This window comes from Odocoileus virginianus, chromosome 1 (assembly GCF_023699985.2).
Source record: "Odocoileus virginianus isolate 20LAN1187 ecotype Illinois chromosome 1, Ovbor_1.2, whole genome shotgun sequence".
Lineage (NCBI taxonomy): Eukaryota > Metazoa > Chordata > Mammalia > Artiodactyla > Cervidae > Odocoileus > Odocoileus virginianus.
In genome coordinates, this window is record NC_069674.1 from 87,559,924 (window position 1) to 87,575,248 (window position 15,325).

General features: G+C 37.3%; 1 protein-coding gene across 2 annotated transcripts in view; it reads left to right on the forward strand.

Annotated features, from left to right (window-relative positions):
* The window catches only part of ANKMY2 (ankyrin repeat and MYND domain containing 2), a 38,773-nt gene that overhangs the window by 12,994 nt on the left and 10,454 nt on the right, over nt 1-15,325 (forward strand). For both annotated transcript variants that reach the window (XM_020912555.2, XM_020912554.2), the window contains exons 3-5: nt 1,683-1,821; nt 4,701-4,799; nt 10,218-10,378. In XM_020912555.2, the coding sequence (XP_020768214.2) occupies nt 1,683-1,821; nt 4,701-4,799; nt 10,218-10,378 (399 nt within the window). The remainder of the gene's footprint in view (nt 1-1,682; nt 1,822-4,700; nt 4,800-10,217; nt 10,379-15,325) is intronic.

Below are 15,325 nucleotides of genomic sequence, written 5' to 3' on the forward strand. Positions count from 1 at the left end.
TCTCTGTTTAGTTGCTGAGTTGTGTCCGGCTCTTTGCAACCCCATGGACTGTAGCCCACCAGGCTTCTCCATCCATGGGATTTCCCAGCAAGAATACTGGAGTGTGTTGCCATTTCCTTCTCCAGGGGATCTGCCTGACCCGGGGATCAAACCTGCATCTCCTGCTCTGGCAGGAGGATTCTTTACTGCTGAACCACTGGGGGAGCCCATTCTTCTAGTTACTCAATATTTACATCCTTCCTCCAGGGCTTTGTTCAAAATGCCACCTTGTCAGAGGGATATTCTTTGACTGTCCTTTTAAAAATAATAACCTCCCCTAACCTTCTGGCATTCCCTCTCCTGCTTACGCAGTGTTGTCTCCCTATGGCACTTATTAGCATCATCTGCCTTGTCACCCCTACTAAAATTTAAGTGCCCAGGACTTAGACTTCAGGGGCATGGCTTTGTTCATTGATACCCACAGTGCATAGGTTTGTCTGACATAGCTTAGGCACTCGGTAAGTATTTACTGAATGAATGCTTTTTTTTAATGATAATAGAATTATAACTTAGTAGCCTAATATTGATGAATTCTTTAAGAGTTATGGGAGAGAAACTTTAATTATTTTTAATGTCATCATATCTAAAGTTTTTAAAACTACTCCCTTATCATTTTCCCATTACTGCTGTCAGGAAACTTTGACTGCTTCTACTAAGTTGCCTTTTGTACAACCTCCCAATAATTCTCACGTCAACATACCTCTGATAATATGGAGGACTATGTTCATAAAAATAGTCTAGAATCATTAAAAACAATTCAATTATGTTAGTATTCTAAAATTTGCCAAAAACGCGTTTATATATTTTAGACAGGTTTTCACCCCCAACAACTGAAATTCCAGCACTTAGAGAGTCTCTTTTCTGGGTTCTGAGAAAATTTACTTATAGGAAAAAGCTCATTTATTCATCCACCAAATGGTTTTAGATACTTAACATATAAGGTTGTATGTTCATTGGATATGGACAAAACATGTGGAGACTAAACACTGTGGCCTGGTGTAAATACATTTGATCATTTCTCCATATAATCATATATATGACCAAATCATATTTATGATTAAAATATAAATGTGATTTTGAGGATCATTGTTTTAATATACACTTCCTGCATCTTGTTTTTCTCATTGGCAGTAGTTAATTCGTGAAAATTTCTTCAATTCAGTAGATACAGATGAATTCAATCAGTACATAATAATATTCCATGCTATGGATATACCATATTCAACTTTCCCCTTGATAAGCATTCTATTTATTTTAAGGTTTTTCCTTACTTTTTCTTTTCTTTTGTAGTGCATTTATATCTGCTTGTTCCATTTGTTTCTCCAAGAGCTACCTGTAGGAGAGATGAGAGCTCTGATAAATTTAGTCTGAGTCTTGCTCTGGCCATTTTATTAGTTAAGTGAGGTTGAGCAGTTCTTCTCTGAATCTGTTTGCTAATCTGTTGAAAAGCTGAGGTAATGAAACGATCTTTTTTCCTTAGCAGTTTGTAGAAGATCCAAGTGGGAAGTGAGTATAAAAATGTAGATTATAAAGATGATTTTATTTTCATTTTATTTTGTGTTCTAACTTAATTGCATGAATTGTTCATAGGTGGGGGAAAGGTAAATAAGTAAAATTAATATTTTTTTCCCTTTCTGTTAAAGAATGGAATGACTCCTCTAATGCATGCTGCATATAAAGGAAAACTTGATATGTGCAGATTACTTTTACGGCATGGAGCTGATGTCAATTGTCATCAGCATGAACATGGATACACAGCCCTCATGTTTGCTGCGCTTTCTGGTGAAGTTTTAGCATTTATTCTAATGCATTAATAATAGTCACCTATACACATTTGTTATATGTATATGTATATTTTTTAATTAAGTGCATTTTTGTTGTAGTAATTTTAAGATCATGTCTTACGGAAAGACATGATGCGAATTGGTTTTGGAAAGGTACAATGTATGAAATACGTTATATAGTTAATTTGGTGATGTTTCTTTAGTTATTTAAATCACCCGATTCTGTTGATGGTATGCTTTGTTTAGAGTCATGAAGCTTGATCTGTTATTCTTACAAGTTAGTTGGTTTGATGTTCTATAGTTCTATATTTTGAAGTAATACTGAAGCTTCTTTGTTGTTCTCTTAACAAAATAGCTGCTATGATAGAGCAATTTGCTTCACTGACATTTCTGTATGAAATAGGGTGATCTGTTTAGAAACTTACTCTGATTCATGTTTCTTATAATTTGTTGAATGAAGACAATTTGGGAAGTATCTAAAATTAAGTGGAATTATCTGTACTTGTTGTAGTTTTTAAGAAACTATGTAATATAATATTATCATGCTTTGAAAGCAGTAATCTGTAGTTTTTTAATCTTGGAACTGGAAGGCGTTTCTAAACATAACATAAAATACAGACTTCAAAAAGGGCAACAGTGCCTAATTTGATTACATAAAATCTTAATATTTCCATATGTAGAAAATACCCTACATAGAGTTAAAATATAAATTAAACAATATGGAAAATAGTTATTACGTGTCTTACAGGGTGTTCACTTCAGTTCAGTCATTCAGTTGTGTCCGACTCTTTGTGACCCCATGGACTGCAGCACGCTAGGCCTCCCTGTCCATCACCAACTCCCAGAGCTTACTCAAACTCATATCCATAGAGTCGATGATGCCATCTAACCATCTCATCCTCTGTCGTCCCCTTCTCCTCCTGCCCTCAATCTTTCCCAGCATCAGGGTCTTTTCCAGTGAGTCAGTTCTTCACATCAGGTGGCCAATATATTGGAGTTTCAGCTTCAACATCAGTCCTTCCAATGAATATTCAGGACTGATCTCCTTTTGGATGGACTGGTTGGATCTCCTTGCAGTCCAAGGGACTCTCAAGAGTCTTCTCCAACACCACAATTCAAGAGTATCAATTCTTCGGCACTTAACTTTCTTTATAGTCCAGCTCTCACATCCATACATGACCACTGGAAAACCCATAGCTTTGACTAGACGGACCTCTGTTGGCGAAGTAATGCCTCTGCTTTTTAATATGCTGTCTAGGTTGGTCATAGCTTTTCTTCCAAGGAGCAAGCATCTTTTAATTTTATGGCTGCCATTACCATCTGCAGTGATTTTGGAGCCCAAAAAATAAAGTCTCTCACTATTTCTATTGTTTCCCCATCTGTTTGCTGTGAAATGGGGAACAGATGCCATGATCTTCGTTTTCTGAATGTTGAGTTTTAAGTCAACTTTTTCATTCTCCTCTTTCACTTTCATCAAGAGGCTCTTTAGTTCTTCTTCACTTTCTGCCATAAGGGTGGTGTCATCTGCTATATTGATATTTCTCCCGGCAATCTTGATTCCAGTTTGTGTTTCATCCAGCCCAACATTTCTAGTGATGTACTCTACATAAAAGTTAAATAAGCAGGGTGACAATATACAGCCTTGACGTACTCCTTTCCGGATTTGGAACCAGTCTGTTGTTCCATGTCCAGTTCCAACTGTTGCTTCTTGACCTGCATACAGATTTCTCAGGAGGCAGGTCAGATGGTCTGGTTTTTCCATCTCTTTAAGAATTTTCCACAGTTTGTTGTGATCCACACAGTCAAAGGCTTTGGCATAGTGAATAAAGCAATAGATGTTTTTCTGGAATTCTCTTGCTTTTTCGATGATCCAGTGGATGTTGGCAATTTGATCTCTGGTTCCTCTGCCTTTTCTAAATCCAGCTTGAACATCTTAAAGGGTGATATCATTATATATATAAGGTTCTTATAAATCAATTGGAAAACAACAAATACTACAGTAGACAATTAGACAGAAAATTGAACAGGAACAAAATAAATACAGCTGACTAAAAAACTCAAAACCGCTCTCACAAACAATCAGAGAACTTCAGATTAGGACAACAAATGATAGTTTTTCACCTACAGTATTGGCAGAGGCTAAGGAGGAGTGATGAAGCCCAGCATTCGCGTGGGAACTTTTGTGTACTCTTTTGGGGAGTGCACATGAGCCTAACCTTGCTGGGAGGCTGCCTGGTAAAATGCATTTAAAATATACATAACCTTTGATCCTACAATGTTTTCCAGGAACTGTTCCTAAGGAAATCATAATTCAAATTTGCAAAAAGTAATGGAAAATGCTATTCACTGAATATAGTTTATAATAGCAAATGATCTGTAATGAGTCCTATAGTCAAAGAATGCAAATAAAATAACTGAACGTTTAAACGGACAAAGCCTGGAAAGATAGGTCCTCTGCCATCCGAAGTTATCTCAGGGCGTCTAGGAGTAAGGGAGGGGATGAGTTAGTAGACATTAGTGAGGACTTTGATTCATTTTCTTTTTTCTGTCTTTGTTTTTTTTTGTTTTGTTTTGACTTTATCCTAAGCAAGGAAAAACATACTTTGTCTTGTTTTTTAAAAAAAGTGATATTCAATTCTGTGCCATTTTTGTACTACTTCATGTTTTCTATTCTTTTCTAGACAAAAGGTTGATTTCTCTGTGGGTTCTGTCACATTGTATTTTTTACTGTAGTTATGATAAATATTTGGGGAAAAATGAAAATACCCACTAGATAGAAACCTGAAACTAAGTGGGGAAAAACAGTATGGATTATTTAAAAGGCAGTATTTGAATGAGCATTCCTTATTTTTAACAAATATTTCTTTTCAACTCTAGGTAATAAAGACATCACGTGGGTAATGCTGGAAGCTGGTGCCGAAACAGATGTTGTCAACTCTGTCGGAAGAACAGCAGCTCAGATGGCAGCCTTTGTGGGTGAGTTTTTAGGGCGGTTTTACATTAGGTTATACCCCAAATTTCCCCCATGGAAAAAAATGCCCCTTTGCTTCTCAGAGCGTAAATACTGCCATGCTTCCTTTTAAAAAAGCAAACGTTTACAGTTTTGTCTAACTTAATGAAACACCGAATGACATTTTGGAGAACATGAACAAGCTTTTTCAAATTTCCACTCTGAGACAGTGTGGTGAGGCCTTTTTGTTGCAGTCAAATGCTTGAATGAGAACAGTTTACTCCTCTAAGGAAGTAGTTAAACCTAATATTTAAGAATAAGAACTGTGGAGTCAACGATCTGGGTTGAAATTCTGTTTGTACACCTGATAGGAAGTTACTTAATGATTCTGATCTTCAATATAATGGTTACATGATTATTAAAAGGATTAAATGAAATGATAGACCTAAAGAGCTTTAACTGTAGCTCTCAATGAAGGCCATCAGTTATTCCTATTTATAATAATTATAACAATGATTAGGAATGAGTATTAATGATAATACAATATACAGCTGTTTCAGTATCATCCTCAGCAACCATAAACATTTATTGTGTGTGTCCAGTATTTCTTGGTATGTTAATCCTGTTACTTGATATAGGGGGTTTAGAAGAGAGTGGGAATGAATATTTGATGCTAGGTATTTTGGCCCCACTGAGTTGGCAGTTAGCAGAGTCCACTGATAGAAAAGCAAAAATAGAAACATCTGATTTATTGGGAATACAGTAAATAGCTTTGTGAGACCTAATGATTCATGAAACAGATACTTAACATTCACAACCTATAGATCAAGCATCACTCTAGATGCTTTGGTGAATAAAACAGGATGTTTGTGTATTTATGGCACTAGGTGGCTAATAGGAATGACTGTGGATTCCTAAATATACTCCAGTGGATGACTTAAGGGTTCCATAGAAATACATCAAAGGAAGGGATCTTCTCTCCCATTCCAAGGGAATTTCAAGAGAGAAATTACTTTTAAGCTGAGATATAGGGGGAATTAATCAGATATAGGGGACAGTTATCAGATATATGGTATTAAAATTTATTATTACTTAAAGCTACTCAGAGTAGGTACAGTTGATTAAGTCAAACAGTCACAGAGTCACTTTTTTACAGCTCTATGAAAACAAATATTCTTGTTTTATTTTAACTCAGTTTCAGGAAGATTTGAGAAAGGGATGACCTTGCTGGGCAAATTGCAGAGAAATATTTGTCTCCCATAGTTAAGGGCTCCCTGGTTGCCACCACCTCACCTCTCAGCTAATTTTGAGGGTGTCAGTGTAGTAAGAAAAGAACATTAAACTAGGAATCATGAGACTCATATTTTAGTTCATATCTGCTCCTAATTATTTCCAAGATCATAGGCAAATCCCTTCACTGCCACATCTTCAGTTTTCTGATATGTACAATGACGCCAGGGAATTAGATGAAATTCTATTTAACTCTGCAAGTTTTCATTATGTCCACAATGTAATGAATTAGAGCTCAGATAGAGGTTAAGTATCTTTCCCCAGATACTGAAAATAGTAGAGGAGTTTGTGTTTCAACCATTAATAGAATAGTTTTCTCTCTCTTTTTTTTTACTTTTAATACTGCCGTGTTAATAAAAATCTAAGGTAAAATGTCTGCATTTCCATCTTAGAATGAGGGTAATATTTTCATTCCATTTTAATCTGTTTAGACTAATTTCATAGAAAATTACATTGCAACCTTTCAAGTTGACATTATATTTTCCTTATAGTTAGTATTATTAAAAACTCATTCTCCCACTTTTACGTCCCTCAATCAGGTCGATACATATACATTTGTACTCATATGTGCAATATTTTTTTCATCTTTTAAAAATATGGTCATACAAATATATTCTTGCAGCTTTCTTCACTCTCCAGTACACCATGGAAGTCCCTTAGGTGATGGTTTGTGTGTTTTCATGTATTTCCTTAATGTCATTGGCTTATCCTTGTTAGAGTACACTTCCTTTGTGTTTTTATTAACTTAAAAAATCAAGAATGCTTTTCTGTTCTAGTAGTATGTACTCTCCTATTCACAACGTTCCCAGTTAAACCTGTATTTCTTAGTTATTATCTAGAAACGAACAAAACTGTACCCTGTGTCCCACCCTTAAGGTGTTGTATTTGCCCATTTAGCAACCCCAACAGGATGAAATCATTAAAACTCAATTTATTTCTCCACATTCTCTGTGTTTGCCTTGTCAGGCATCAGGGCTTTCCTTTCCTCCTCCACCACTGCCACTAGCTGTGGCCTTGGCTGAGACAGTCTAGAATTTTTAGTGCCAGTATATTATTAGAGTGTCATCCACGGTGTGTTCTTTCTCCTTTAGCAGTCCCCACCATCTAGTGTATAATTTCTCTGTCGTGCTGTCTCCACCCATTGGGATTAACTGTCTCTGCTACCAAGGGCGGCTGTTCTTTCTCCACACTCTTTTCTCCTTGCTCCGTCTTGATCATTGTTCTCATTTAGTTTTTGATGATAGGACCTTCTCAGATGGTACATAGGTTGTACATGGTTTGAAACCCATCATAACCAAAGCTATCTTTTTTCTCTGAAATGCAAGTCGTATCTTGGCTAGTTTCATGATTCTTGTATCAGTGCTCTGTTCTCTTATATGTAGACATTACTCCACAGTTTTCTAAATCCTGGTTTTGCAAGTGAGAATGTGATTTGTCTTTGTCAGCTTTTCATTTCTTATGCTAGAAGTATGTTTCAATTTCAGTTTATCCTTGAAAGTGGAAAATTGTGCTGGATGTGTCTGATTGTATTTATGTTCTCATTAATCCTGCCTCGGACTGACTCAGTGAGCCCATTTAGTCTAGAAGACTCGAGTCCAGTGACCGTAACGATGGAATTCAAAGTGGTCCCCACCCAGCTCCCACTCCCAGCATTTATTTTCTATGTTAATAGTACTGTTTTTTTTGCATGTATTCCCAATTCATAAATTAAAAACTAATAAAGCTAAATATTTAACAATTTCAGTTATAAAAAATTAAATATACATTAAGAACTTATAAAGATAAACTTTAAATATATATGTATATCACTCTTAACAGAAATTATTGATGGATTATTTAAAATATCAGAATAACCTAAGCAATATCTAAAATGAGAAAGATAAATCTTGAAAAAAAAATAACATTTTCTTCCTTCTCCCAAAGGTGTAATTTTAAAAAACTCCTAGTCTTGTGATAATGTCATTGTTATATAGCCATTATTTTTATGCACAGATATTTCCAACTGCTAACGAGGCTTTTTCTGAGTCTACTAATTAGGGGACTGATGAGAAGACATAGTTACAAGCTAAGTCTATGTTTTTCTCTCTCTGATTCTTTTAACTTCAAATTTTCCTAGGTCTCTTTATATGTTGAGAAGCTTTTTCAGAGTATCTTTTTTTTTTTTAATCGGGAACATCTATTTTTTTGTTGAAGCTGGATGTGTTTTGGAGCTTCCCTGGTGTTTTGAAAAAGCAGTGCAGTTTGTCTTCATCTTTGGTTTCTTCATATGCAGTTGTAAATTCCTGCACACTGTTACCGGCGTTAATTTTGCTGTTGTCATGTTTACATGCTGCTTGCAATATATTTGCTTGATTGCCATTTTCCTCCCTTCTTGAAAATTATGTAGGTCAAAATGATCTTTCCAAACAGAACACTTTATATTTTTAGTATTTCTTGTGACTGTTTGACTTCTCAAGATTATATATAATGGAGATTTCTGGTTTAAAAAAAGAATAAGAAAGTGATGTTTCAGTACTTACAAATAGCATCAAACACCAAAAATGATACATGATCACTGCTAAAATATGCTTTCAAATCATGATTGTGTTGTTTTATCATTTAATTATTAATTCTCCTTCCATTTCTTTTCTTTTTTTCCCCTGAATCTCTTTTTTTTCAGCTCTCTCATCTTTCCTGTAGTGATTTCTATATCCTAATTTTTATCTCTTTTGAGATATTTTATCTACTTCGTCTTCTGCATTACTATTTTAGTTCTCCATTGTAACCAGGATTACCTTTCTCAGTTTGTGTATTAACTTTTAAAACTGGAATTTCTCTGTGGTCCATGAGAGTCTCTTTCCATACAATGATTGATCTGCTTAAGTGTTCTTCGGTGGTTGTCTTTAAGGCTTGGTTGTGGAGTGGTGGTAGTAGATGTTATAGTACATGTTCCATGGAAGAGGCCCTCTGTTGGAGACATTGCATAGTCTTTCGAGATTGGATCCGCTTGGGTCTGCATCTCCTAGGCAGTCAGGTGAAGCTGACAGGGTCATGGAGCCGTGAAGGGCTGTGCCATCTCTCTATACCTATGGCCCAGGGTCAACAAGCCAGGAAATATTTCAGCCTCTGCTGAGACACAACTCTTGGGTTATCCTCGAATTCTTGGGCAAGCTGAGAACTTGACCAGCCTCAAAGATCCACCTGGCCCACAGCACAGTCTCCCTGCAAGTCACCTAATGTCAGCAGGATTGAGCAGATGCTCCCTGGACCGTACACAAGTGGGCAGGGGCCACACGGGCCACCCAGAGCAGACCGCTGTCCCAGAGCCCCGGCATCTGGGTCTGCTCAGCAGGACTCTGTCACCGGTCCCTCAGCCGTCATCAGGCAGAAAGGAGGAAGAAGTCTGTCTTGCCGAGACTCCTAGAAAAGCCTGTAATTGCAGATGTGCCCTGCTTGTCCAGAGGGGCCACTTCCTTGCTCCAGAGAAGCCGTGGAGGGGGAGCCAGCCGGGAGGAAGCAGCAGGAACACACAGTCAGGCGGCCAGCTTCCCCAGGGCAGGTTTTGCTTTCCTAGAACAGTTTTTACCTCTGCTTATGGCTTCCAGAAGTGGCACAGAGATCTGTGAGGAGCCACAGTGTGGATTCCAAGCTTATAGAAGCAAAAGCTTTTTCTCTAATTCATTTCACCAAAAGGTGAGCTTTTCTCAAATCCAAGGGAAGGAGAGATTAGCTTAACAAAATGGGTAGTAATTATAATGACAATAAGAAACTTAATACAGAATAAATTTAAATTTTGTGTAAAGAAAGCCAAATGTGATTAGGGAAGAATGAACATCATTTGTGTAGGAGTGGAAGAAGAAACATTTAAATTATGCGCAGTTTTTATTAAATATTTAGGGTCAGTTTTAAGTAGAACACTGCTTTTTTATTGTTGTTATCCACATAATCTTCTTATGCATTGTAGATTCTGTGTCTTAAAAGGGGATTATTTCTTGACTTCAAAAAGCATGCTTATAGATGTTTCCTAAAACATTTTACCTCTCCCCTTCCTCCCCTACTCTCCTAAAAGTTAAGGACGTTGATGCGTGTTTACTTCAGAAAACAGAAAACATAATTAAAAGTTGGAAAATGTCTTATTTTGAATGATAATACGTTTCCTATTTTCCTATTAAAAGGTCAACATGATTGTGTGACTATAATCAACAATTTCTTTCCTCGAGAGAAACTGGATTATTACACTAAGCCCCAGGGACTGGATAAAGAACCAAAACTGCCCCCAAAGTTGGCAGGCCCACTGCACAAAATCATCACTACAACAAATCTTCATCCTGTCAAGGTACTGTAGTTTATTGTATTTGCTTTCTATTTAAAGTGTGTGTGTGTGTGTGCGCACATGCATGCTTAGTTGTGTCTGACTCTTTGCGACCCCATGGACTGCAGCCCACCAGGCTCCTCTGTCCATTGGAACTTTCCAGGCAGGAATCCTGGAGTGGGTTGCCATTTCCTTCTCCAGGGGATCTTCTCAACCCAGGGATCGAACCCCAGGCTCCTGCATTGCAGGCAAATTCTTTACCGTCTGAGCCACCAGGGAAGCCCATTTATATATTGCTTTAGAATTTTAACTGCTCTTAGTATATGGGGTCCTGATTGTCTTGGGTTGCTTTTTGTTGATGTCAGACTTGTGATAGGCTCTCCCGTTCAGCTGATACAGTAAAGTATGCTCCCGTTTGAAACCTACAAGAGAGTAAGGGACACAGGCCAGAGCCAGAGGAAGAGCAAGGCAGAGAGGTGGGTTCAGCTAAAACCTAGCTTCCGCTTCATCTCACAGTGAGCTCCGTTTATTATTAGCGGCTCCAGAGAGGCAACGAAGCCAGGCTTTCCTGTATCAGTATGTCATGGCTGATGTCTGTCCCCAGGGGGCAAGGACAGCCTCCCAGATGGTGCCATGTGAGGTGGCTCCCTCTGGATGAAGGGAGTTCCCCGAGGAAGGAGGCAGCTCTGAGCCATAGCAGCCAAAAGTCGCAGTTGCAGGAATCTGGTATATGGACCTGGTAACGAGGATCTGGGTGGGGGACCAACAGCATCCAGTACAATAATTACCTTCCAGGCAGTGTTTGGAAATGTAATCATGAACACATTTCTTTCATCCAAGTAGGTATCTGATGCATTTAAGTAGTACAGTTCTTCCAGTAAATAGTCAAATCACACAGATTTTCAAACTTTGTGAACCAGCTCGGAAGTTCACATTCCTTACCTGGGAAACTTCAAGGGTTATCCTGAACTATTCCCACTGCTGTTTTCTTCATATTTTATATATGACCTTTTTGTTTATAAAATGACTATGTTTTAAAAAATTAGTCCAAAAGAATATAATTTTTCCCATGAGTCATCTCAGGAAACAGCACTGACCTTTTTCAGACTTCAGTGTCTGCCATATGCCTTCATTCATAATGTATAGATTTGATAGTAATTCAGAGCTATTTGGGGCTTTCTTTGGTTTGTTTTTTAATATTTATGTATTTATTTGACTATGTTGGGTCTTAGTTGCAGCATGTGGGATCTAGTTCCCTGACTAGGGATTTAACCCGAGTCCCCTGCATTGGAAGTGCAGTCTTAGTCACTGGACCACCAGGAAAGTCCTGAGAACTATTTGTTGAGCAAGATGTATGTTGGGTCAAAAACTGAAGTTTTCCCTTAGTGCAAGTTGTTATTATAATGTACTGAAATGGATTTCCTTAGTATGTTACAAAAGAAAAATCTGGAATATACTAATCATCTTAGAGTAAATGGACAGCTCTCATGAAGTAACTCTTTTGAAGTCTAACACACACTTAAAGATGTAAGTTATAAATTATATGTAATATTATTACTTTATTGCTGCATCCCTTGGCATATGGTCTTTTGAAGCTTGAGGAACAAACAAGTAAATATCTTTCATGTGGCCTTTCCCCCAAGTTTTAATAATGTTCTGGACCATCAAGAGAGATGGCAAAGTAGCAGATCTTTCCCACACAACAGAGAAGTGCAATCTATTTTGTTTTTATTTTTCAAAACTCAAATGTATTACTTAACATTTTGAAAGAACCACTAGAGGCAACACTTGTGATCCTTGCTGGGCAAAAAAAAGAAATTCTGCCATGGAACAGGTGTTTGTCTTTCTAGTGGAAATTTTATAGGACTTAGAATTTAACTGTTAGAAAAATACTTAGCCTCTTCTGTTTCAATCTTCTTTCCCTCCCAGCACATGCAGGAAAGAGAGAACTCCTGGAAATGACAACATTGTCTCTGTAGTATTCTTTCTTGGAGTGGAGTGGAGTGGGCTGGGGTGGGAAAACAGGAGTTTCCCTAGGCATACAGCATTTCTCAATGTAGAACACGTGTGTGGTTTTTATAAGGCCTTCATCACTCCCTCTCCGGTCTGAGCGTGACTCAGGGGTCCCCAACATCTGGGATCTAATGCCTGATAATCTGAGGTAGAGCTGATATAATAATGGAAATAAAGTACACAATAAAGGTAATGCACTTGAATCATCCTGAAACGATTTCCCCAATCCCCCTCTCCCCCATGGAAAAATTGTCTTGCGCAAAATCGGTCCCTGGTGCCAAAAAGATTGGGGACCACTCCATTACAGGATGTTTTGGGTTTGATTGATTTAAAGAAGTTTTCTATATGTTTCTGATTCACTGTGTCTTATGTCTGTTTCCACCCTTTGAGATTGCAGTAATTTCAGTTATTGTGACAGTTGGGTCTGTGGAGTAATTTTTGATGTTTACACAGAACCTAGTCTCTCAGGGTTAAATATCTCAAGAATTATTGTACCTGCAGTTATCTTTAAAGGCACATATTTTGCATAAGTTAGATTAAGGGTATATTTATACAGACAAATTGTAAACTAAAATAGCCTACATTTTATTTTTTTAGAGCACTTGGTTTTATGAGAGACTACTCTATGATTATAGCACCTTCTTTCAGACCAGACCTTGCCTTTTGTAGATATAGTCTATTTGCTTGAAAACCTTTTTTTATCCACACTTCAGTTAAAAGCTGCCCAGTTGCTTTGGTTATGGCCCATTTTCATTGCCTTACCCCTTTTCAAGCTGGTGTGGGTCTTCAGAGGGCATATTATAAAAAAGTAACTAATAGCCACCAGTCAGATCAAAGACCTTTAAAAATAAGCACAGTACAACACTTGATCCAACGGTGCACCTTTTGCCGCAGTGTACCTAACACAGATACATTGGTGAGGAGGTGAAGTGGCTGCTATAGCAATAAGGATGTTTATTTTCAGCAGGGACTTAGGGAGTTGTGCTGATGCCCAGGATATAGACGTTTATAATGGAGAAAAACAGAGGCAGGAGGAAGAGTGACAATAGAGGTTAGCAGGGTCTGTAAGTGATCAGGAGATAGATGTGTGCAAGTGATCCTGTTTTTTTATTATTAACATGATTCTTAAGCAGAATTTATTCATCCTCAGTAATTATTAATAATAATGTTTCCCTTTGTAATAAATATCCCTTTGTAATGCTTCAGAGACTAAAGGAAGGAAACTAATTCAAGTATTCTTTCTTTTGTGTACAGCTTTGATAAATGCTTCCATGAGCTCATGGTTGAGCTGCGGATATCTATCATTTTTTCACTGTGTTTGGGCTTCCCTGGTGGCTCAGATGGTAAAGAATATGCTGGGTTCAATCCTTGGCTCCAGGAGATCCTCTGGAGAAGGGAATTGTAATCCACTCCAGTATTTTTGCCTGGAGAATTCCATGGACAGAGGAGCCTGGCAGGCTACAGTCCATGGGGTTTTTCGCTGAATATTATAAAGTAAATAAAGTCTAATGTCTTAAACAAAAAAATCATTAATCTGGGTTCTATTTGGGTTTTTTTTTTTTTAAGAATTCTCACATGCAAGTTTAGATCCTATGCTTTGATTCATAATGTATACAAAATATTGAGCAAATAGCATCAAGTGATGGCATTTGATAGGAGAAATGTGAGTAATTAATGATTCTTTTCTTCTGTGCCACAAGTTAACTTTTGAATTATATAATGGTAGGGGAAGTTGTCAGCAAATTTATCAATAAGGATTCTGATTATACTTATTTCTTGAAGTCTAGTTTATTATTGAGTGCTATATTTGAAGTAAAATATTGGGCTGTGTATCAATTTAGTAGGGTCAGAAATAAGTAAAAGTCCTATTTTAATTTAACAAGAACATTTAGTTTATGTTAAATTTTCATGTAGGAGGCTTGGGCATGGATTTTTCCTTAAGTTAACAATTGCCTTACTCCTAGTCTCAAGAAAAGGATCTGATTCATGAAATCTGCCATCTGTTGTTTCCTAACGTTTCGGTTACCTGGGAAGGTATTTTACTGTGACACATAGGTTAACAAATACTGAATGACTTTCTGCTCTGAGAATATAGTTAGGCCTCTGTTTCCCACATATTTACATTACTGTTATGTTATATGGATTTGTACAGGTGTCCTATGCAATCAATAAAGAATAAAATACTCCTTCTTACACTGAATTTGGGCTTAATCTGTGTGTATTTGGGAAGTGTAGGACTCATAATGCATAATATTGGATAACTCTCTAATTATCCCCCTTTTAAAGCTATTTTTGCTTTCCTCTTTCATCTATTCATATTAATGATTAGAAGCATATTAGGAAAATTTCCACAGAGAAATATAGTTAGTAAGCAATATACCTTTTATTTTTAGACTTCTGCCTGTAAAAAACCTCATTTCCTTATAATTAACAAGAATGAATGAGAATTGTGGTTTTCCTAGCCCTGAAATCCTAACACTCAGTAATGTTAGCTAAAAGTAATGATTGCTCTGTGATTTGTTTCTATATATAAAGGGTGTGCAAATATGCATGCTTATCTTTAGTAAGAGAGCTTCCCTAGCTCAGGCGATAAGGAATCTGCCTGCAATATGGGAGACCCAGGTTCAACCCCTTGGTCGGGAAGACCCCCTGGAGAAGGGAGTGGTTACCCACGCTAGTACTTGCCTGGAGAATCCCATGGGCAGAGGAGGCTGATGGGCTCAGTTCATGAGGTTGCAAAGAGTCGGACATGACTGAGTGACTAACACTTTTATCTTGAGTAAAAGTGCTTTTAACAGATATAGAAACCATGATTCCAAGTGGCCAACTAATACTTAGTTTAACTGGAGGGCAAATCACACAATAACTTTGATATTCAGAGTTCAAGAGATTTCATGATGTCCTTCTGTTATTAGTTTTACAGCTTGATCAGTGGCAATTTGCATTCTTATTTGAATT